The 23,218-nt window shown below is 50.4% G+C and overlaps 2 protein-coding genes across 8 annotated transcripts; one reads left to right on the top strand and one right to left on the bottom strand.

Moving 5' to 3' along the window:
- Positions 1-1,096: 1,096 nt before the first annotated feature.
- Positions 1,097-18,368, bottom strand: amph (amphiphysin). 7 transcript variants are annotated; one of them, XM_086172600.1, is made up of 23 exons: positions 18,223-18,367; positions 15,832-15,912; positions 15,291-15,345; positions 14,990-15,084; positions 14,773-14,868; positions 14,586-14,693; positions 14,194-14,279; positions 13,948-14,023; positions 13,446-13,528; positions 12,181-12,319; positions 10,298-10,417; positions 10,122-10,205; positions 9,011-9,037; positions 8,818-8,835; positions 7,890-8,108; positions 5,731-5,769; positions 5,262-5,468; positions 5,014-5,058; positions 4,455-4,505; positions 3,416-3,469; positions 2,837-3,025; positions 2,016-2,117; positions 1,097-1,871 (listed from the first exon to the last, which is right to left on the bottom strand). In XM_086172600.1, exons 1-23 carry the CDS (start codon positions 18,289-18,291, stop codon positions 1,767-1,769), a joined length of 2,148 nt encoding a protein of 715 aa, XP_086028726.1. In that variant the 5' UTR covers positions 18,292-18,367; the 3' UTR covers positions 1,097-1,766. The 7 variants fall into 7 exon arrangements, with proteins under 7 accessions (XP_086028726.1, XP_086028727.1, XP_086028728.1 ...); XM_086172601.1 differs by having other exon boundaries at positions 7,890-8,105; XM_086172602.1 differs by having other exon boundaries at positions 10,298-10,408.
- A 1,699-nt stretch (positions 18,369-20,067) lies between these two features.
- On the top strand, positions 20,068-22,878 carry inhbab (inhibin subunit beta Ab). The gene is made up of 2 exons (XM_086171971.1): positions 20,068-20,917; positions 21,681-22,878. Exons 1-2 carry the CDS (start codon positions 20,506-20,508, stop codon positions 22,466-22,468), a joined length of 1,200 nt encoding a protein of 399 aa, XP_086028097.1. The 5' UTR covers positions 20,068-20,505; the 3' UTR covers positions 22,469-22,878.
- The last annotated feature ends 340 nt before the right edge of the window (positions 22,879-23,218 follow it).

Genomic DNA, 23,218 nt, shown 5'->3' with positions numbered 1-23,218 from the left:
GGGGCGAGGGAGGTGGGGGCGGCGAGTTTGAAGCTGCTGGGAGGCGAAAAGCTGAACAGCTTGGGAGACAAAGGTTGCCCGGTTTTGTAGCCGGGGCAACGGAGTCTACGACCTGAGGGGACCCACAAAGGCCAGGGACAGGATGTGGGACGGACCCTGAAGGATGTTTTTGACTGTCCCGATGGTTTCCGGGTGCTGTGTGAGTACCAAGGTGTGTGTGAGAGAGGCTGTGTGTTCATGTGTTTGTTCACGCACACTGAAATGAGTCACAATAGGGGTGATTAAATAATGTAGCAATTACAAGGTGGAGCTGCAGAAATGTATCTTTCTTCATGCAGCCGTCCCCTAGTGCTCCTCACACTTACAGTGAAGATATCACTCCTGCTGCTGGAGACCTGGAAACTGAGGGAAGGGCTGGAGGAGAAACCTCTCAGAACAAAAACACCAAACACTGTGTATTGACATTTAATCTGCCTCCTCCAAATTAAATGGGGGGGGGTCTGCCCGGACTTCCTGCCAGGTTATGATGATGCAGCCCTTGAGATTCCTGGATTTGTCAGCAGGCAACAGGCTTGGGCAGTTTTGAGGGTTGTCACTTTGAAGATCGTGGCCACAACCCTTTACCGAACCCTCAGCTCGTCTTCTTTTGTCGTGAATGTTCGGTCGTTTTTTAAGTCGAACCGCATTCTTGACCAGGTCAAATACTCTTGTCTGCAAGGCTTAGAAGAACCAGGGCTGTTTGGTCCTCCGTTCGCGACTGAGATAACTGATCACGGCCTAGGTACAGAAGTCACTGGCTTAACGCACCTTGGACATGTTCTACCAAAACTCATTTAAAACACTAATTTATTTGATATTATATTATATCTGAAGCTGAGACGAGAGGGTGAGAGGTCTTCAAGCGAAGAAAACCGAGTCCAGCGGCTGAGGGAAGAGGACTTTGACGGGAACAGACACCTGATGTTTAACAACAACATCCGATGCATACCAGACACGATCCACGTTTATCCTCATCCGTCCTCCACAATTGGAATATATCACTGATGAGATTCAACAACATGGCATCATCCAAATACAAACAAACAGCTCAAAGACCTTTTTTTCTGTTGTAGAGATTTATTTTCACACCTTGGGTCTTCAGCCAAGAAAAATAAAAAGCACAGTTTCATGCTGGGTGTGCACAACTTTGTCTTCCCTTATTGGGCTGACTATATTTTTAGCTAAATCACGGAAACACTCTTGAGTAAGATCGCCACCTCACATGCCAAAGGAAACAAACACTCGTGAAATGACACAACAAAACAGCGATTCACATAAATGACACTGTCGTTTCACGTTACGCTCAACATGTGGAAATGGATCACAGCACGACACACCCCGACACACTCCACTAGAAGAAGGTAGACTCATTACTCTATTTCATGACGTGTTCGTTAAATGCTTCTTAGGGGAGAATATAATCTGAGTGGCTTTCTCGTCGTGAACCGCACGTCTTCATTTGTTCTCAACGGAAAAAAAACATCTCACCTTCGGGAAGAACATAGTACAACATCATGCTTGTTAAGTTGCAGTAATTCTGAGAGCAATATTAAGACTTTTCACTTCAGTGCCTTCGATGTAAGAAAGCCTTAGGATGTTCAGCAGAAGTTTGTTTTTTGTTTTCATTCTGTCTAAGCTCTTCCCTGTTGCTGTTGTCCTGGAGAAGTGATGCTACGTACAGACCGGACGGACTGCATACACAAATAATTCTACCACCTGCTCACTTTTCACTCCAGCCGCTGTGTGAAGTTTTCAGGAAAAAGTCCTTTTTGAGCACCGGTTCCCAAGACGATCCAATCGTTTTCTTTAATTCCCATGAGCCAACCGGCATCCTGTAACGCCGGAAACAACAAGTTCAACTCCACTGACACCCGAGACCCATTCGGTGTGTTTTACATTTTGAACACTGAAAGGCTATAAGGTGACTTTACTCAGAGAACCTGCTATCTGTTGTTAGATGACACTGGTGTGCTCACCTGATCCTCAACGGAAGTACAAGGAATCACCAGCACCACATCACCCCTCTTTAGATCGAGCTCATCTGAATTGGCGGCTTCGAAGTCGTGCATCGTCTCCACCTGCGGCGAGAGGGAAGCGTTGTCTTCCTCAAAGACAGTCGGGTATCTTTTGTGCACGCCGTCAGGAGTGTGCCTGTGAAGGTTCTCATCCAGAGTCGACTGGCACATTAGGCGATATCGGCAAACGCCGGGGGGACGTTGCCTCCGTGATATTAAAACTTGTTATAACTATTAACTTTGAACGTCGAAAAGCTAACACTGATTCAAATGTTGCGCAATGCCCGATCCATCTTCCGAAAAATGCTAATACCAAGGAGCTCTCCGGCTGATAGGTACCCGCTCGCTCTCGGTGGGGGGAGGGGAGAATTTATGCGTGTCAACCCTATTATTATTATTGTCATGTATTCACTCATTTACAGGATTCTTAATTTATGGTCAGGGTATTTATATTGTATTTCACATTGTTTGCATTTATTTGTCATTTTTGAAGTGTGTAAGTTGAGTAAACACCTAACCCTAACCCTAATCTTCTAAAAGCGTATGGAGGGAGCCCCCATACCGGGTTGGGGCGGCACCGTCTTTCTCTATCAGACAACAAACTCCTTCAGCAAAGTGGGAGTTACTTTTTAATCACTGAGTATGATTACATTCAGGAAATGAGTTGAAAGGCGTCGCCCAGAGGGCCTGTGTGCATGGAGATGTGAGCTACAACGAATTCTGGGGTAAACGACGGTCACTCCTGCAGACCCGGTGCTACCAACAGTTTAGAAGAACCTCACCTTAAACAGGAAGTCCTCAGGGAGTCCAGCCCCCGGCCCTGACGGATCAATGGCTTTGACAGTTTGGTCTTCATCTCCCACTGCGTTGTCACTGATTGCGGTCGGGGAAATGATGTCGGCGTCTCGGTCGTCGTCGCCCTCGTTGCTGGATGCAGGTTCAATGACCACTGAGGGGATGGGCATTTTCTCCTGTGGGGCGCAGAAGCCTCTCATGACAATCATACGTGTAAAGTTTTGCAAATTAAAAGCATTACATTCCTGCATGGATTTAACTCCTGACACACGGCAGGCAGAAGAGCTTCGACGGAGGACGGAACAAACACAAGAACTTGGCCTTGGAACTGAATCCGCGTCTTCCTTACCCACATTATTTTACACCGAGTAATTTAACAACATGAATATCAAATACTTCTGGTATCATCACCGCTTGTAAAGTTATTGTAAACTTGTGAACATTTCACTTTTTCACACTTTTATTGTATTTTATGATAGATAAAAACTCTATTTTCGAAAGCATTTGGTAACGCTCTTCAGACTTATCTTGAAATCTCTACGACCTCCTACTTTCATTATATTTACCGAAACCTCGTCAGCAGGACTCTCCTTCCTCTCCTCCGGAGCCAAAGCTGATTCCTGCACGAAGAGCATGTCACAAACACCCGCCGGTTAATTGTGTGAAAAATGATGTATTAAAATTAGGATAAAACCTTGATCAAATCTTAAATACCAACGATTCATATTTGTTTATGAAAAAGCAAAAGAAAATCAGAACTGCTGGAAACGACATCCATCGGCCTTTGACCTCTCGAGTGCCTGTTACTGACTGTCTGCTCGGCGGCCTCCTGTCAGTAGGACGCTCTACTGGCCAGCAATGGACAATTTGTTCTCAGAGTTGATGAGATGGGAAAATGGCGTGGGTGCGAGGGACTTTGACCAGGACCAGACCAGGTCAGAGCATATCCTGAACCTCAGCTCCTGCCAGGTGCTCCAGGTCTGCAGGTTCAGAACCTCCCAGAGGTGTCCAAGGATGAGAACTGGCCCTCCTGGTCAGGTCCCACAGGAGATCTGACAAGGCTCCTGCTGGTTCCTTCAGAACCAACAGTCCATCACAGAGTGTTTGGAGCTGCATGAACACGGACCTCTGAGGAGGTAAATCTTGACCTCTGTCCACCACAGAGGGTCCCCAAAGTAGACCCGAGCATCAGAACCAGACCACGTCCTTCTGGGACACCTCTGTCCCTGTCAGTCACATGGACCTTGCTCTGACAAGAACCAGGTCCGGTAACCCTGATCCATGTAAGGAAGTCAGGACTGTTCTGTGGGACAACAACCGGGTCTACGTGTGGACACCCGATCTCAGACCCCCGGTGCTGGATAGACCACCCAAGAACGCCCAGAACTGAGAGAACTGGCCCACATCCCAGCTCAAACCTTCGCAGGCCCTCGGAATCCAAACCACCATGGGTTGGAGGTGTAATGATGGGAGCAGGTGGACTTTCAGGAGGTCAGTCCAGGACAGAATGTCAAGGCTTATCAGTTGATCAGTGGATGTGATCAAGCGTTCGGCGAGATTACCAATCCATAACTGTCATTAATCAATTTAAGTTTGGTGACTTACAAGTGGCACGTCTTCATTCGAAGGTATCTGAGACACTTGATCTGAAGAGGCCTGCATACAGAGACAAGATTGAACCATAAGAGCCCAGTTGTGCATGGAGGCCAGGGTCGTAGCCTCGGGTATCACAGTATCCGTCTCATAAATATGTAATGGTAGTGATTGACTGTGCGCTGAAAGGGAAAGTGGTGCTTCACCACTTCAATTGATTCTATGTAAAATGGAGAGAAGATGTCAGGCAGGAATATGACTTTGAGGATCAGTGTTCACTGATCACTGTTCACTACTCTTATTTGAAAATTTTGAATTTGAATACTATCAAATTATCTAAATTGTGTCTGCTTTCCTACTCCGAAAAGAAGAACTGTAATGACAATGAATTGCGATGAGAGTGTGGATGGATCAGGTCTGATTTTTGCGTGCTGTATTCCATCAGTGGAAATGAACACTAATATTTGGTCATTTATATATTTTTGGAAGTCTTCGATATGTCCATCCAGGTCACAGTCTAAACAAGTTTAATCGACGATCAATATTTAGGTGGGGGGGGGGGGGGTTGTACCTGATCAAGATCTGGCTTCTGGGAGTCTGGAGTTTCAGCTGTGGGCTTTGGAGGGACATTTAAGAGTGTTAACATGTGAAACATGTGAAAGGAGGCTGATCTTCAGGTGACCAATGAGAACAATGAAACATGGACATCAGGACAACCATGATGGTGATAGTGGCGATGATGGTGATGAAGACTGTCAGATACTGACAGCTTCAGCTCTGACAACTGAAATAAAGGTGAAGTCGAACATTTCCACTCACAGTGGACTCTTCTCTGGGGCTGTCAGAACTTTCTGCTGCATCTTTCCTACCAACAGGGGGGGCAGGAGCATCTTCTACGTCGTCCACAGGGGGACCCGGAGGCTGGTCAGCCTCACCGGCAGGGGGCGCTGACGATTCCTCAGTAAGAGTTGCAGTGTCTGTTTCTAAGGTTTCTTGGGCCTCAGATGACTCAGTGTTTACTTCGTTCTTGTTTCAGATGTGCAGAAAAACCATTTGGTCAACCCTGGGTGACCTTAAGCCATCTCGAAATGAAGGTCAACACAAACCGCCACGTTGAAAGGGAACCCTACATTTCTACTCCAACAGCCGACATTTTCTGCTAAACATTCTTTGTTTTCTTGAGAATCACATCGTTCCGTTTACACTGACAACTGCACTGTCATCATAACACAATGAAAGAAGTAGCTGCGTTAAGAAATGCACAAAGGATCAATTTGATTCCACTTACCATCTTGTCAAAATCAGCAAAAAACGATGAAGAGGCATCCTTCAGAGAGCATGTTTTAAGGAGAGAAAAGAAGAGTCACAACCGGCCGCTAGCAGTGAGACATACCGATCAAGTTGGAGGGAAGAAACACCAACACAACTTCACTGGGAAAGTGATTCTGAGGGTTGGAGGACACGAGTGTGAGGTGAAAGCCACCATCGGTCAGAGAAGGAAATATCAGGTGGGAGGTACAGCTGACCTCTGACCTCAGCACGCATGTTCAAATACCACCAACCAGTGCCATGGTTCTCTTCTTCACAGGACCAGGAAACTTTGTCCCCTCCGTCATTTTCTGAGTCAAGGTGACCAACCTAAAGCTGTTTCGATGAATTCCACCAACTGAAGAACTTCACTTTTAGACCCTTAAATGAATAAATGAAATACTTTTGGGATTCAAAGCCGACAGCCAATGACACGTGACAGCAGTCTTTCCATCACATTGTCTGACAGCTCAGCAAGGCCGCCGTGGCCTCACAGACTTAACTCACTGTCACTTAAAGGTCACTGGGCTCAAAGGTTTTGTTTCCTGTGTATGTTAGTCAGAGAGGGCAGACACTGTGTGTGTGTGTGTGTGTGTGTGTGTGTGTGTGTGTGTGTGTGTGTGTGTGTGTGTGTGCATAGTGGGTGGGCGGAAGGGCTGGGGGGTAAGAAGAGCTGCTCAATCTCTGCAGGATTTTAATGGATATCTACTCTACTCTGCGCTAGTCTACCAAACTGAAAAAATGCAGGAAGTCAAATACCTCATCCTTTTCTTGATACAACTTCCCAAATCTCCGGTTTGCAGCCTCGTCTTCAGACATGTCTGAATTTTCAGTTTCTCGCTGAATTTTGGGAAAATGTACATCTTTTAATCCTTGTGCTGCTGAGGCTGCCATGGAGGTTGACGTTCCTGGGGTTCCAGAAGAGTAAAAGCTACTGCTGGCATTACTTTGCTGCCAAGATGAGGCTCCAGTGCCAGAAGTCTCCGTCTTGGAAGAGCCAACTGCACTTGAACAAAGACCACTACTACCTTTTCCAATAACGGCGACACCAACTTCACCTGAGCTCTCAGCAAATGAAGAAGCCTTCAAACCAGCTGTGTGGTCAACACACTGTATTTTAGCAAACAGATTAGAATCCAGCGCACCCTCTCCCTGAGATTCAGCAAACGGATCAGAATCAAACGCACCTCCTTGCTGAGATTCAGCAAACGGATCAGAATCGAATGCACCTTCTCCCTGAGATTCAGCAAACGGATCAGAACTGAACACACCTTCTCCCTGAGATTCAGCAAACGGATCAGAATCGAATGCACCCTCTCCCTGAGATTCAGCAAACGGATCAGAACTGAACACACCTTCTCCCTGAGATTCAGCAAACGGATCAGAACTGAACACACCTTCTCCCTGAGATTTAGCAAACAGATCAGAATCAAGCACACCTTCTCCCTGAGATTCAGCGAACGGATCAGAATCGAACGCACCTCCTTGCTGAGATTTAGCAAACAGATCAGAATCAAGCACACCTTCTCCCTGAGATTCAGCAAACGGATCAGAATCGAACGCACTTCCTCCCTGAGATTCAGCGAACGGATCAGAATCGAACGCACCTCCTTGCTGAGATTTAGCAAACAGATCAGAATCAAGCACACCTTCTCCCTGAGATTCAGCAAACGGATCAGAATCAAACACACCTCCTCCCTGTGATTCAGGTAGGATGGACAGTGCCTCATCCTGAGGCTGGTCTGCTGTTGTCTGGAGATCAGTTTCAAGTTTGTCCACTTCAGCACTTCCGCTGTCATCCACATCCACCCGCGCCACCAAGGCCGAGATGCCGGGATGATTCTCAGACAAAAGTTCGTCGTCAGCACTTGCCCAGCCGCCCCCCTGACCTCCATCACCCCACTCCTCAGCAGTCTCATATTCAGACCCAGACCCATCAGGAGAGTGAGACCCTTTCTCTGCTTGCTCCTCCATACTCTCCTCAATCACTTCACCAAACTCATTGGTGAAAATGAGCCCCGGGGTGGATTTCCTGCGCTCCTCGCTCCCTGGTGTACCAGCCGGTCCCGCTTCGGCTCCATCACCTCCTGGTGAATGAAAGTCGGAGTACGGTCGAGCATCCGGGTCCCAACTGCTAACCTCATCCTTCGCTTCAGTGGCCGCCTCACTGTCCTGAGGCGTGGAGGGTGTATCTGCATCTCCATCGGGCCGCTGACCATCGACTTGGGGATCGCGCTGCTCCCCTTGAGCTGCAGGGTTAGGGTTAGGGCCCTCTGCTCCTGAGGAGGCCTCTCCATTTGCTGTCATTGAACCGAAGTCAGCCGACCAGTCAGCAACGAAGCCGGTATCTGCCACCTGCTTTGGAGATGCAGGAATGATAAAGTTCAATGAAGGAGGATACATGAGCGGTGAAAAATACTGTGAGAAAATACATTACATTACATTACAGTCATTTAGCAGACACTTTTATCCAAAGCGACTTACAAAAATAAAAAGGGTCTTCAGCTTGTCTGAGACTCCGTGGTCAAGTTTTTGTCAAAATCTTCTTGTCGTGGCACCTGGATTTGATATTCTTCACTTGAAGAAAATCAAGTCCAGTTGACCCAGATGACTGAGAACCTCCAAGGACATGTCCGTGGTCAAATAATGCTCTTCCAAACTGAAAAACCTGCCTCAACGTATGACGATCCAGTGTGAGGCTCCATGGGAATATTTTATAGGTGGCCAAATAAAAGTCCTTTGACAACACATATGTTGATATTCGATCATGCTAAATACATCTAAATACAACAGACCGACTATTTGGGACTTGTTTGTAAATTGTAAAAAGCACCCTCTTTTTCTGCTGAATGGATGTGCTATGTGTTGCTGTGTTGGGTTGTTTATTTTTGTTTCTCTGCCCCTCACAGAGATAATAAAGTTTATCAAGTAGAAAGTAAAGATCTTCAGAAATCAACTCCTGTGGATTCCTAAGAACAAACTCATGAAAAGTGATCTTCATTAACCAGCTACAGTAGAAGCTGACTAGAGTGACTGAATGAACTGCTGTGGAGTCCAGTGTACTTACACTTTCCGCTGGCTGTGCCTGGAAAAATTAAAAGACAAATACGCAGAATGTCATTCATGCTTAACAGGATGGACACAACGCTCAAGTGCTAACATTGACAAACTCGGCCTTTTCGTCTAATAAAGAGGAGCTCAGAGGATTTTGGAGGGTCATCCAAAGATACGAGGATGTAACAGGATGAGACTATACTCACCGACCACATATCCCAAGGCACGGCGGTCTGGGGACACACAAACACACACACACACACACACACATAGTTTACACCACAGGACATCTTCAGTAGACTAGTATAAGACGGACTCACATTGTTCAGGAGTGGTCTCTTACTGCAATATTTGTTGAGTTAGTTAGTTAGTTAGTTAGTTAGTTAGTTAGTTAGTTAGTTAGTTAGTTAGTTAGTTAGTTAGTTAGTCAATTATCTTACAACACCGAGTTAGAAATTGAAGCGCCATGGTTCTACAGATCACCCAGCAAGTCAACACATGGCTTCTTCGGAACATTTAAAACCCACTGGAGCCTGGTGACCACAGTGGTCCAGCTCCCAAGTTCACACTCTGGCCCGGCTGGGTCAGGAGTCAGTGGTTCATGTTCAGATTTTGGCAGGCAAAGATAGGGACTGTGTGATAACAGAGCCTTGGGAACTCTACATGTACAGAAGTCACTTGTAAAAACAGAAGAGAAACAGAGCAGCACTTCCTTCAACCTCAGCAAAGAGTAGGATTGGAGCACCGCATGTTGCTTCCCACTGGACCATTCACTTCTTCACGTTCACAATCTCCCCTCCCTTTTAAGTCCATTAGCCAACTTTATTGCAACTTTATTAACAAGGACCTGACAAACTTGGGTACGACACCCAGTCTGATGTGTTTAGGCTGGACAGTGACTTTGCCTCCCGGACTGCACTTTCAACACCACTCAGGAAGATGTTATCATCGACATGATCCAACTAATCTTTGAATCTCTCTCATGTCTTACAACCCAACAGGTTGTGCACTCCATAAAGGACATTTATGGACACACAGTCACCTTTTGTCCATGGCACTTCAGAATCATCTGCAAGTTTTGAGGATGCCGACAGATTTCTCCAGGAGACAAGAAGCCTTCTTCAGAAAGCGTAACCACACGCACCACTCTACTTGTACACATTGTGTCATTTTGGTATTGCCCTGAACTTAAAGAAAACTGTTGCAGCTACTGATGATATTTTTGTATTGTCCTGTCATATATGTGCAGAGAAATACTCCTCAATACAAAGGAGGATCTTCTTCTTCTCTCGGCTTTTGATACAAAGGAGGATATACCTGTGGTATTGGAGAAACGCTCTCATCAGGCTGGAAAGCATCGAAGTCCAGATCAAGAAGAGATTCTCCAGGCCTTTCATTGGGCTGTCCAAGACAAACCAGAAAAGGGTAAACAGCGACAGCGCCAACCAAAAGATTATAGCAAGCCTCTCTTGTTGGTAACGGCGGAATCTGACCTGTGAGGGCGACGGAGCTGGAAGGAACTCTCCCCCAAACAGGTCGATGATTTGCTCCTCGGCCACCTCCTTGGTAGGTGTGACTTTTGGTGGTGGAGGCACCGGAGGCCCCTTTTTGAGCTTTCAGAGGAGGGCGACAAGATGACCGTAGATCAGTTCGGAATCAGTAAATCGTCAAGCGAGGGAAATTCTGCCCGAGCTACTCTGTGGACAGATTCATGGACTCGTCGTTATTTACAGTGAAGCCCTTCGCTTTGGGACTTCGGTTCAATCAAAGATCCTCAACAGCCCCACTGCTGACATCGACAATGGCGACGACACACAGCCAAAAGATCTGACAATTCTCACCCAGGGTTTTTTAAGATGTACTTGTAGGAGACCCAGACAATCTGAGCCCCAATGACTTCCCCTCTGTCTTGGTAGACTTGTGGAAAATGATTGGTGTGATCTTTAGAGAGAGACATTGAAGGTCACTCTGTAACATTACAATCCAGAAGAACCAGAACACTGTTACGCCCGTCAAACCGACCTAATATCTTCATGGCGTGGCATTAAATAACTGGAAATTGGAGTAAAGGTTTGGCTCTGATTCTGGTGTGATTTCTTGAGTTGTTTTGTCAGTGGCAGCGTGGCGATGTCCCGGTGATGTCAGCGGGGAGGCTGCTGGGTGAAAGGATCATTCGTCAAAGACGTTTAGGTGAAACTGAAGGGACTTCTGAACCGCTGGGCGAGGCAAAGCAAACAGCACTTCAACCAACTGCACTGCTGGAGCTCCACATGGACGAGCAGGACGGGGACGCGCCACACGGGACCATGCTCTCCACCAGGTTGTGCTTCTGCTTCTACAACAGCGGTTCCCACCGGCCTTCTAGAGGAGTTCCAGCGACCGTCCCGAGCACCTTTTCCTTCCAGGTTTCCTCCACTCCCAAAGAAAGTGGCCGCACAAACCTGTGACCCAAATTCTGTTTCCATCCAACCTTTCTTTCTTTCCTTCTCTCTTCCTTCCGTCCCGCCTTCACCACTGCCCTCCACTGAGTGGTTTTACGGACAGCTTGAATGTTTTGTGTGTTTTTGTAATTTGACAGCGAATGAAAGGGCCTTCATTCAGCCTGATCTTTAACTTGAATCAAACAATATTAAGTATTAAACCGTACACTATTCATCTCCTTCCTTGCATATCTGAGCAGACGTCATCTGAACTACCCTTTCCTCCAAACTCTTGGTGATTTGTTTTTTGACAGAGAATTTTATTTTCCATTTCCAATCTTTTTTTCTCATATCAGAATTCCTGACACGACTGCTGTCATTCAGCCCGTCGTGAGCAGCATTGTGGGACGTCTGACACAGGGACACAGTTCTTGGGCCTCTGAAGGAAAAGACGGGGAACCTTTGCTCTAGAAACGAACCACGTCCCTCTGGACACAAAAAGACATATTTGTCCAAATAGTGACAAACATGTGAAGGACCTGCAGAGGCTTTTGGGAGGACTCGGTGTCTAAACATATCCACAGTAAACATGAAGACATGGACGGACTGGACACACGGGGACACACAAAGGACCACGAGAGACGTTACAGATTCACTCACCCATCGACAGATAAAAGTGTGCAGAAAAGAAAAGCATCCACAGAAAGTTACAACAAATCCTGAAGGCAAGGAGCCGATTGATCACCAGCACGAGCAACCAAATAACAGTCGAGAAGAAGAAGGTTCTGAACCTGAAGACGGAGTCTCTCTGGTTTGATGGTGCTCCCTTTCTTCTCTAACATTCTCCAGTTCTAGATATCCTTCTACCTCCGTCCTACGTGTTTCTTCTGCCGTGATTCATCTGCACTAAGAACCGTGTGATCCCAGGTTCAGTTCCACAGGGCGAGATCACGTACCTGTGTTGGAGATTTGGGCCGGGGAGGACCAGGTGACACCGGGCGGAGCATGTGATTGGAGCTCTCGGGTGGACTCTCGGGTGGACTCTCATCGTCTGGCGGTGACGGGGTTCTGGCAAGTCGCAGCGGTCCCGAATCACTGAGGAGGAAAAGCCATTAATCACGGAATGGATGTGACACCAGAAGATGATCAGAGAAGGTCTGTGAAGGTTCACGGTCATCCAGGTAACAGATGATCGCTGTCAGGTGCTGGAACGGAAACTAGACTTGTTTATTTCACTGAGAAGTTCCCCGGATCAGAGCTGTACCATCTTCAAGGACGGCATCATCATGATGTCACGGGACGCGGGACAGCTTGTCAAACACGGTCATCTGGAGCCTTGGAGCCCCTGCAGGCACCACCTCTTCACTTCACGTTCTCACACCCACAAGCCATCTGTGGACCTTCTCAGCCGTCCTCGGCCTCACAGAGGACCAGAACTGCAGGAAGGACGCAGAACTGGCCCAGTACTCATGCCAAACTGTCTTTCTCACACACACACACACACACACACACACACACACACACACGCGCACACACACACACACAAACACACGCACACAGAATCCAACAGCTCCAGTTGAGACCTCCTGACTCTTATCTCCAAACTGCTCACGGCTGTCAGAGTAAAGGATCTGTCCGTGGATTCAGAGGGACCTGCACTTCCCCATCCCTCGTCTCTGCCTCGGAAAATGTTTCTGATCATCTCGTTGCACGAATTCACTCAAGAGCCTCCAGCACGAGCCTGCAGTTGCATCGGCAGCCACTGGCCACTGAGAGACTTCAACTTTTAACCCGTTCTTTTCTACCGTTCATGCATTCATCTGAGGTCTTTGCGACTTTAGTCGTCCGGTTCGCATTGTGAGCGGCTGGTCTAATAGAGGAGCTTCGTTCTCCTTCTGAGGTGATGATCCGCAGGACCGTGTCACCAGGCTCCTCGGTCCACAGGGGTTTTCTTCAGAACATCTTTAGACCAAGTATCTGGCCCATGGAATCACTGATAGACTAATTACTTACATCTTACATGAAACACTCCATTTGGATGGACGTGGGTGGCGGGGAACAGATGACCTTCCAGGAAACGTCTTCATAGGAATCCAGAAGAGCCACATTTGTTGTTGTCGAATGTAAATCTTCAGTCCACAGACATTTTCAGCCTAAGTTTAATGTTCACGGGCCCCCGACCTTCCTCGCGGAGAAAGTGTGTGAATGGACCGGTACCAACCTCGGCGCTCCTTGAATGGTAAACATCTTGTCAGAGTGCTGTTCGCTCAGTTGTGTCATCACTTCGTAGAGTTGCTTGCAAACCTGTGGATTCAACCAGAAAAGTCACCTTCAGCCTCCCCAGGTCCCGCACCGGATGACAGCACAGCGCTGACCAGATCTATCACCCCTCCCACACCACCACCACAACCACCTCCCACAAGACCAGCACCACCCACCCACACCATCTAAACACCTCCACATCCACCCACACCCACACCACACCACCTCAACACCCCCTCACCCACCCCACCAAAACACCTCCACATCCACCCACACCCACACCACACCACCTAAACACCCCCTCACCCACCCCACCAAAACATCTCCTCATCCACCCACATCCACACCACACCACCTCAACACCCCCTGACCCACCCCACCAAAACATCTCCTCATCCACCCACATCCACACCACACCACCTCAACACCCCCTGACCCACCCATGCCCCGGCGCTCCTCACCAGAGAAATTTCCCGGTGAAACCTCGCCTCCAGACTGGTCACTGCTTTGAAGGTGCTGAGGTAGAATCCAACACGACTGCAAGGCGAGAAAGGAGAGTTGGCAGCGTCACCCGACCCTTATCAGCGCTTCTTAAGATAAGATTCACTCCTCTGTCTTCTCGCGTCTCGTGCCCTGACAGCTCTTCACCTTTAGGTGTGTGCACTTTAGCGTGAAGACATCATGGGCGGCCCTGAGATGTCACCCACCTGTCCCACAGAGACGGAAGTTCATCCTGCAGCCCCACGTTCAGCTCGTCAAACACTCTCTGGGCCTTCTTCAGCTCCTCCTCGGCCTGCGAACACCGACCCATCGTGGTTACCAAGAGGGCAAAGCTGGTAGCAGGTGAACTGAGGAGACTTCGGACGTCCATCGGAGCGAATATCCGGATTGTTGTAACACGGCTGTTAATGTGTCTTCGGTCACAAGGACGAAAGCAAAGCATCTGTCTGTGAACAAGCTGAACATCTAGTCAAGAATCCAAACAGACTGAACCTTTGAAGACCTCATCCATCATGAGGGGGCTGCAGCGGCAGACGTTGAAGGACTACAGAGTGACAGCAGGTGGCGATGGTGTTTCCTGTCAAAGGTGCCCACTAACCTTCATCATCTTGCGGTCGTTCTTCATACCGGAGGCCTGCAGGGTCTCCACGTGGTGGCGGGCGCTGTCATAATCAATGAGTTTCCGGCTTCTTTTGGCGACACGAGTCTGAATCATCAAGTTCCAAGGATCCGGGTCAGGAATGGCATCGGTGTGGAGCTTTATGTTCTCACAAACGGTCTATTACCTTCAGGTCTGGGAACTGCTGGAGGTACCCGTCAAGTTCCAGCAGTGTGGCATCCACCACCTTGTTATGGAAGTCTTCCCATAAAGCGTCACAGTCCTGCAGGAGAACACACTGCATCTGGTCACCGGCGACCGGCCCAATGGAAGGGCAGGACATCTCCTTATCTTCTGCATATTCTACCAACAACAACATTTCAGGAGGCATGTGAGAGCCAGACCTTCCCGATGGTCAGGACGTCGTCCTTGCCGTGCCAGTCCGGCTCATAGACTTCATGGAGGGACTGGGTCAGGTTGATGGAGGCCTGCTGCATCCCTGCGGGAGCACAACACAGTTGCTTCGCAGCCATTCTCGCGGTGACCATTAAAAACAATGTCTGAGCGGCATCGAGACGGGAACGCCGGGGAACCAACATGCAGACGGAAAAACATCCACCCTGAGGAGGATTTGACCAAAAAGTGAGGAGGAAGCATCTGAGTCACGTTGGATTCAGTTCCAGCACCATGGATGAGGGTCTTCACCTTTGATGGCTGCCATGTATGACTTCATCTCCCTCTGCAGCCGTGAGCCTTCAGACTGAGGAATCACAGACACACACAAAGTCTTGAAGACCTTCTTTCTTCACACTTCAGTTGGACAGAATGTTAGAGACACCGATTTATTGGAGGAACTTTGTTTGGATCCAGATCAGCGAGAACCTTCGGAGATTGCTGCTCACAGATGCACTAGCACTTTGGTGGACTCCGGCGGAAGGAACTGTAAATAAAGTCTTAATGTTCCACGGCTTTGGTCTTTTGAAATGAAGTACATCTCTATGTCAAAGGAGGAAATGCAAATCTTTGGACATCTCGTTCTGCAATGGATCTATGGATCCGTCTGCTTGTTGCTGAAAGACCAAGCAAGCAGGAGGCGATAAACCTTTACAGATACTGGAGATTTGATTGGGCACTATGAGGTCTAAGGTCCTCTAAGGTCACAGCTGCCATTGGTGCGATGAGGTTGTTTCCTGTTTATGTTCCACAAGGCTCAAACAAATGAAAGTCACACTGATAATGTTCTCACCTCCTGCCTCCTGAAGTTGATGACCACTTGTTCAAACTGCTCATCTTTGGTTTCATCTGCTTTTCCAAGTTTCTGCAGAACCTGCCGGATCCAAAGCAAAGAGGTGGGTTCATATATTTACGAGAATTCGGAAGCTCGTCCGGACCGGCGCCTCGCCTTGCCGCCGCCAGCTGGGAAGACCGCGGGCGGAACGGGTCGGGGAGGACGGGGATCGGCGAGGACGTGTGCCCACTTCTGTTCACTCCGCTGACCCACGACCGCACACCAACACACAACTCCGGCACCTTCGTCGAGGCTGGGGGTTGCGGCCAACGTGCTCTGCAAGCCGATGAGAGCCAGAGCCCCATCGCCACCATCCCCTATCCAGGGGCGCCGCGGAGAGCATCCTGAGCGGCTGCATCACGGACCGCGTCCAGCCGTCGGAGCCTCCGGCGCACAGCGAGAGCGGCGAAGATAAAGGGTGCTCTTCTGCCCTCCCTCAAGTCATCTACAGCACCAGCGAGGGCCTCGTCCTGCAGACCACCACCTCCATCTCCGCTTCTTCACTCCGCTGCCACCAGGGAGGAGGCTCAAAGACAGCTGCATCCACCAGGCTGTGAGGAGGACCAACTTCCCCCTGCTCTGGCCTCACGCACACACACATTCTAGGGCCTAGAATGTGTGGGGCTCAAGGCCTAGTATCTAGGCCTTGAGCCCCACACACACAGACACACACACACGCACACACACACTCTCTGGGCCTGTCCTGTAGGACAGTAGCTGGCCCTGGTTTCCAAACGGGTTTTCTGGTTTGGTGTGTCCCCCTGTGCGTTTGGTTCAGAATAAAGTTTAATGTTTCCTCTGTGTCCGTTCTTACTCCTCGTCCTGCCACGCTATCACCTCGCTGCACTGTAAAACGCTGCACCTTCACTTCTTTAGGACTTCTTCAGTCACCCGGGATCCTTGTTCACAACTTGACAGTCATATCTATGATTTTTCTACCACCAAACACGATTTCCATCCTCTGTACGAGAGACACGGCGGGATCGACGGTCAAGCCGACCGACTTTGCCATAAAACTCCCGTAGGTGTGAGAATGCCCTTTAGGTTTGTTTCTTCCTAAGGAAGATGTGGAACGGAAAGAGGAAGCTTAAGAGCTTAAAGGACGCCTCCTCTGAAAGGACTCCGTTGGTATCCTCCATCCTGTATCACATCCTTCCACCCATCCGTCCCCTAACTTCTGCTCAGGGCAGGATCTCCTGTTCAGGGCAGGTTCTCCTGCTCAGGGCAGGTTCTGCTGCTCAGGGCAGGTTCTCCTGCTCAGGGCAGGTTCTCCTGTTCAGGGCAGGTTCTCCTGCTCAGGGCAGATTCTCCTGCTCAGGGCAGGTTCTCCTGTACAGGGCAGGTTCTGCTGCTCAGGGCAGGTTCTCCTGCTCAGGGCAGGTTCTCCTGTTCAGGGCAGGTTCTCCTGCTCAGGGCAGGTTCTCCTGTTCAGGGCAGGTTCTGCTGCTCAGGGCAGGTTCTCCTGATCAGGGCAGGTTCTCCTGCTCAGGGCAGGTTCTCCTGATCAGGGCAGGTTCTCCTGTTCAGGGCAGGGTCTCCTGATCAGGGCAGGATCTCCTGCGTTCCCCTGCGCTCCGTCGCGGACGACCGCTCACCCTCTCATTTTCAGCTGGACCTCCTGCATGTGTGTGGACTGCAGGAGGAGCCCGGAGAACCCCGAGGAACCGCGCATAGAGAACACGGAGACTCCACGCAGGACGGCCTCCTGTGGGAATCCGACCGGCGACCTTCGCGCCGTGAGGCCGAGGCGCCGCCTTCCTTCTGGCGATGAAGGACCGAACCGTTGATTGCCATCAATAATCGATCGGTATCTTAAACCGCGGCCCATCCGCACCGATGGCTTGTTATCGATCGGTCCGCCTCCAGCCCGACGCGCCGCTGTGACGTCATTGTGATGGCGTTGTGACGCATCACCCGCTTCCGCCCCCATCGGGTGACGTCACCGGGCCCCGGCCGGGATCCCGGGCCTCCGCGCCCGACCTTGGAGGAGAAACGCCGACGCGCACCGGAAGCGCGCTGCACGCGTGACGTCACGGCGAGGCGCCGCTCAGCCAATAAGCGCGCTGTTTGCCCGCGTGCCTGTGACGGGTTTGACCGCGGCCGTGACGTCACAGCCCGTCTGTCAACTGCTAAATACAAAACAGCGTCAACAGAAAAAAATCGTCGAGTAACGAGTCCGCGGCTGCATCCCGGTCTCCTACAACCGCCATCCCGTCCTCCTCCCCCTCCGCCCGCTGCGAGGGCCCCGGAGCCGGTCTGTCATCTCCACCTGCTCCATCGTCTCCACCTGCTCCATCATCTCCACCTGCTCCATCATCTCCACCGGCCCCACCAGCCGCACCCACCTACCTTCTCCTGCGCCCGGTTCAGACGCTTCTGGACGTTCTTCGCGAAGATCCCCGTTTTAATTTCCGCCATGATGCCCGCAGTGAGAGGATTAACACACACCAGCGACGGGAGGGGGAGGAGCGTGTGTGTGTGTGTGTGTGTGTGTGTGTGTGTGTGTGTGTGTGTGTGTGTGTGTGTGTGTGTGTGAGGGGGACTTAAAGCGGCAGCAACTATTTGACCCTCTGGAGTCCAAACGGTTTAAGTTAATTGATTTTCGAGTGAATTTTAAATAAAAACCTGAAATGTGTGTGTTTTTTTACTGTCTGCGTGTGAGGAAGAGGAGGAAGAGGAGAGGGGAGATGGAGGCAGGTGATTGGCTGAGGGTTGGAGACGCAGGAGTGTGTGCGTGTCTTGTTTCTTCTGGAAGGAATCGAGGATTGAGAAGAAGAAGGTGGCAGATGTGTGAATAGTAATACGTGATATCACTGTAACTTATGTAATCATTAATGTAACTGATCACTGTGAGTTTTTTTTATCAAATATATCTTCTACCTGCTAGTGTTTATGCGCATATTTCGTCTTTACTGTCATTTATTTATTTGTTTGTTTGTTTGTTTAGAAGCTTATTAAGCACCGAGGCAGAGATGTCTGTACCAGATTATAGGTCATAGCTAATTTCCAACTGTAGTCCTGTACAATACAAATATAAAACTGTATAAAATAGACAATATATAAAACATACGGATAGGCAATAAAATAACTATACAATATATAAACAGGCAATAAAATATGTATTTTGCAAGTTGAAACTGCCATTGTTGTGATATTGTTGTGATATTGTTACTTTGGTCATCTGGGGGCCATCAGATGTGACCCAGAAGGGAAACATCTGATGGTAACGTCTGATTTGCCATCAGATGTGACCCAGAAGGGAAACATCTGATGGCAAAACACCCGTCTGGCATTGCTAGTGTGAGCATGTTTGGTGCTCCAGAATCCAGTTTTTAGAGGCCCGTGTAAAGATGTGAAAATCAGTTATGTTCTTAAGATTGTCTGGAAGCCCGTTCCATTCTTTTATGGCTTTACAGGAAAAGGCAGATTGTGAAAAGGAAAACAATTTGCATTTTATCTTTTTTAGTTTATTTCTCTGTCCTAACTGCCGCGGCTGAGATTACTCCGAGCCCTCCAGATCAATATAATATTTCTGATCAGAGCTTGGTGATCGATGCGTGGCAGACGGGGATCCAGCAGGGGGCATAACATGACGTCACGTCGGGCGGATGTGACGTCGGAGTTCCATTGATGGGACTTTTGATCAGCACTGTGGCCTTTTCATAGTAATGAAAAGGAATATTTCAAATATTTAGTCGAGTTTAATTCATTTTCTGATCGACACGCACGGCCTGAACACTGGGGGCGCAATCCCCGGGTTCACCGCCAGATGGCGTGGTGTGGCGGTGTTACACTGCGTGTGTGTGCGTGTGTGTGCGCGTGTGTGTGCATGCATGTGTGTGCGCGCGCGCACGCGCCCTGTACACTCCATCTGTCTGTAATTACAAACTAAGAATTTATTTCACACTGACAGTCACTCCTCCACGTGAGGTGACGATGATTCTGCACTGAGTCAGGAGTGTGTGTGTGTGTGTGTGTGTGTGTGTGTGTGTGTGTGTGTGTAGGACACTTCCTCCATCCTCCTCTTCTGTCGTGACGTTCAGTCAGGAAACACCTCAAACAGTTGGAAGATATTCTGAGGCTTTGTGTGTGTGTGTGTGTGTGTGTGTGTGTGTGTGTGTGTGTGATGTCACTGAGGGAATACCTCTGTGCAGGGGGAGGGGCCAAACAGAGTATAACTACAGTCAGAGAGCAGAGAGGCTGAGTAGAGTGACCCTGAGGACCAGAACCATCCAGATCACGGACCCTCGGACAGGATCCTGTCCAAGAGCTGGAAGCCCGAGGACCGGAGCTGTCCATTCGAGAAAAAGGAACGAGGATCACGACTAAACGGACTAGAATTGTGCCGCAAACCGGAGGAGCCAAGACAAGATGCAAGAACAGCCTTGAGCAGCGGAGCATCTGGACCAGAAAAGGCCGAAGACTTGGGACCAGAGGACCTCGACGAGAGGGGGGCCGTGGACGAGACACTGAACCCGAAGACTCCGCGACCAGATGTGAAAGACTTACCTGAACCTGTCCAAACTTCAGAGGAAACCGGGAGGCGTCTTCGGGACCACAACATTCAAGGTCCGAACCGAAGAACCCGGTGGGTGTCACCGAGCGGGAGACCCGCTTCTTCCGACCGGCGCCATGTCTCCGGCCTCGGTGCTCGCCCTGCTCGTCTGTCTGGCGGTCAGCATCCTCACCGACTCTTCGCCGACCTTCTCGCCAGACGTCGGTCCCGCCGACCCCCAGGGGGCGTCTTCTTCTGACTGTCAATCGTGTTCGACGCCTCACGTGAGGAGAAACCTGTCTTCCGGAGGCGGAGCCACCGAAATGGTGGAGGCGGTGAAGCGACACATTCTCAACATGCTGCACCTGAGTGCTCGTCCAAACCTCACGCAGCCGGTTCCTCGTGCCGCGCTGCTCAACGCCATCAAGAAGCTGCATGTTGGACGAGTGGCCAGAGACGGCAGCGTGGAGATCCAGGACGACGGCCAGGACCCCCACGGCCCGGCGCCGCCCGACCCGCCATCCGAGATCATCACCTTCGCAGAGCCGGGTGAGTCTCCTGGCCGAGCGCCTTGTCCTTTCTCAAGTCAGCCGGGGGCGACCGCCGTTCTGCCGTCGAGAAGAAACCAGATAGTCACAGCTTAGTAGATCAGAAGCTTCTTGACCAAACCCTCCCATGACCCACCCGGCAAACGGTGGCAGCAGGTGTGCTCCTCACAGGTGGGAGGAGACCCTCGGGACGAACGCGTTCGTCAAACAGTTCCGTCGCCGGTCCTGCAGAACCCTCTCCTCTTTCTGGTCTGGGTCTTCTGTCCGCATGAAAAGACACCTTTTCCCGCTTTGGGTGCCGATGCTGCCGAGGGGCTCCGCTGGTCCAAGGGGGCTGTTGAGGTTCCCGGATGATTGGAGGTTCCGGGGGTGAAGCGTGGTTCCGCAGCAGATCTGCTTACATAAATGTACAGAAAGGGCGGCTATAAATAGACGTCTCTTTGCAATTAAAAGCCCCTCGGAGCATCACCCAAATTAGAGGGGCAGAATGGGGGGGACATACCGAGGGGGCTCCGGCCGTGAATAATCACCCCATTCAGCCAAATTTGGGCCCCAGTAATTATTGAGCAGGAGGGGACAAAGAGGGGAATGGACCTGGGACGGCGGGGGGAGCTTTTCTTTTTTTAGTGCCTCCGTATATTTAGAGGCCGGGGCTGTTTTTCTGATCGGCCTGATGTTTCTTTGTCCATTGAAGGGGAAGGGGGGGGGGGGGGGGGGGTCCACCCAAATTCATGCTTACATGCTATCCCTGTTTTCTGCTACAGGAGATTCTCCAGACAGCATGACCTTTGACATTTGGAAGGAGGACAGCAGCACCGCCAAGGTGGAACAAGCCAACGTTTGGATCTTCCTGAAGCTTTCAAAGGGAAATCGAGCAAAAGGCAAAGTGGCGTTGCAGCTGCTGCATCGCCACCGCGGACAGGAAGAGGAACCCGTGTCAGAGAAGCTGGTGGATTCTCGCCGCAGCGGCTGGCACACGCTGGCCGTTCCACGCAGCGTCCAGAGCCTCCTGGACCACGGCGACAGATGGCTCACCTTGAGGGTGTCCTGTCCGTTGTGCTCCGAGGCTGGCGCCACGCCCATTCTGACGCAGCCGAGCGGCGAGCAGGGAGTAGCCAAAGAGCGGGAGCAGTCCCACCGGCCCTTCCTCATGGTGGCGCTGCGAGCGTCCGAGGACAGGGCCCAGCGGCGGGTCAAGCGGGGCTTAGAGTGCGACGGCAAAATCCACGTCTGCTGCAAACAGCAGTTTTACGTGAACTTCAAAGACATCGGATGGAGCGACTGGATCATCGCGCCGTCGGGGTACCACGCCCACTACTGCGAGGGCGACTGTCCCAACCACGTGGCCAGCCTCGGCGGCTCGGCGCTCTCCTTCCACTCCACCGTCATCAACCACTACCGCATGAGGGGCTATGGCCCTTTTCAGAACATCAAATCGTGCTGCGTGCCCACGCGGCTGCGCGCCATGTCCATGCTGTACTACAACGAGGAGCAGAAGATCATCAAGAAGGATGTCCAGAACATGGTGGTGGAGGAGTGCGGCTGCTCCTAACCCCTCTGCCGCCCCGACTCTTTTCCACATTGGAAGGACCTGAGACTTGTCTATGCAACCAATGACGTGCCGTTCATCCTCGTGTTTGTTTTCGGTTGTTCTAGAAAACGTGTAGACCGTTTACTGAAGGTTCCGCTGAAGACCCGTCCACTTTTGCAGCTTCCCACGCGAAGCTGAAGATCCTCCCAAGGAAGCCAAAGACAGTCACAGACTCCCGTCGCTCCGCGTCGAAGTGAGGAGGCCACCGCTGAAGGCGAAGGACTGTAAGACATCTCTGTTAGTGTTTGACTGCAATGTTCTCGCCAACTTCAATAATTTATTTTCCTGTTTGAGCTTTGCTCAACCAATCAAACTGTCGGACGATGGAATGTTTGTCGAATTAAAGCAGGAGCATGAAGGGTTAGAATCCACTGATCCGTGTGCTGATTATTACACCGCGCTCTTTGCCGGAACGCTAATCAGCAGATTGACCATGAAGACCAATGTTCTTCTTCCAAATGGAGCAGGAATGTTTCCCAGGCCTGGAGGGAAGAGGACCTGGGCTCCGCTGGTATCGAGCCCCGCCCGGCAGAAGGTTCCGTCTCCTGCTCAGGCGCCTGTTTTCTCCCGTCCGAGTCGGAGACCCGGTCTAAGTGACGGTGCGCCGCTTCCTCCGAGGCCACCGATTGGCCGCGGGGGCCGGCCGGAGCGACCTTCGGCGCTGGTAGATTAAAAACCTTCGCGGGCCGAGAAAAAGCGGGGCAACCGGAA

The sequence above is a fragment of the Fistularia commersonii genome, chromosome 25 (assembly GCF_037954325.1).
Source record: "Fistularia commersonii isolate RoL2024-O1a breed Wild chromosome 25, RoL_Fcom_v1.0, whole genome shotgun sequence".
NCBI classification, from domain to species: Eukaryota; Metazoa; Chordata; class Actinopteri; order Syngnathiformes; family Fistulariidae; genus Fistularia; species Fistularia commersonii.
This window is presented reverse-complemented; position numbering and strand designations above follow the sequence as displayed.

What these genes read in the sequence shown, in the direction of transcription:
- amph (XM_086172600.1), bottom strand. Translation starts at nt 18,291, where the DNA reads ATGGCGGAAATTAAAACGGGGATCTTCGCGAAGAACGTCCAGAAGCGT. An exon ending in TTCACCGGGAAATTTCTCTG is followed by an intron (nt 13,529 to 13,947) that starts GTGAGGAGCGCC and finishes TTGAATCCACAG; the next exon opens with GTTTGCAAGCAACTCTACGA. An exon ending in CAGCTCCGTCGCCCTCACAG is followed by an intron (nt 10,206 to 10,297) that starts GTCAGATTCCGC and finishes TGTCTTGGACAG; the next exon opens with CCCAATGAAAGGCCTGGAGA.
- inhbab (XM_086171971.1), top strand. Translation starts at nt 20,506, where the DNA reads ATGTCTCCGGCCTCGGTGCTCGCCCTGCTCGTCTGTCTGGCGGTCAGC. An exon ending in CATCACCTTCGCAGAGCCGG is followed by an intron (nt 20,918 to 21,680) that starts GTGAGTCTCCTG and finishes TTTCTGCTACAG; the next exon opens with GAGATTCTCCAGACAGCATG.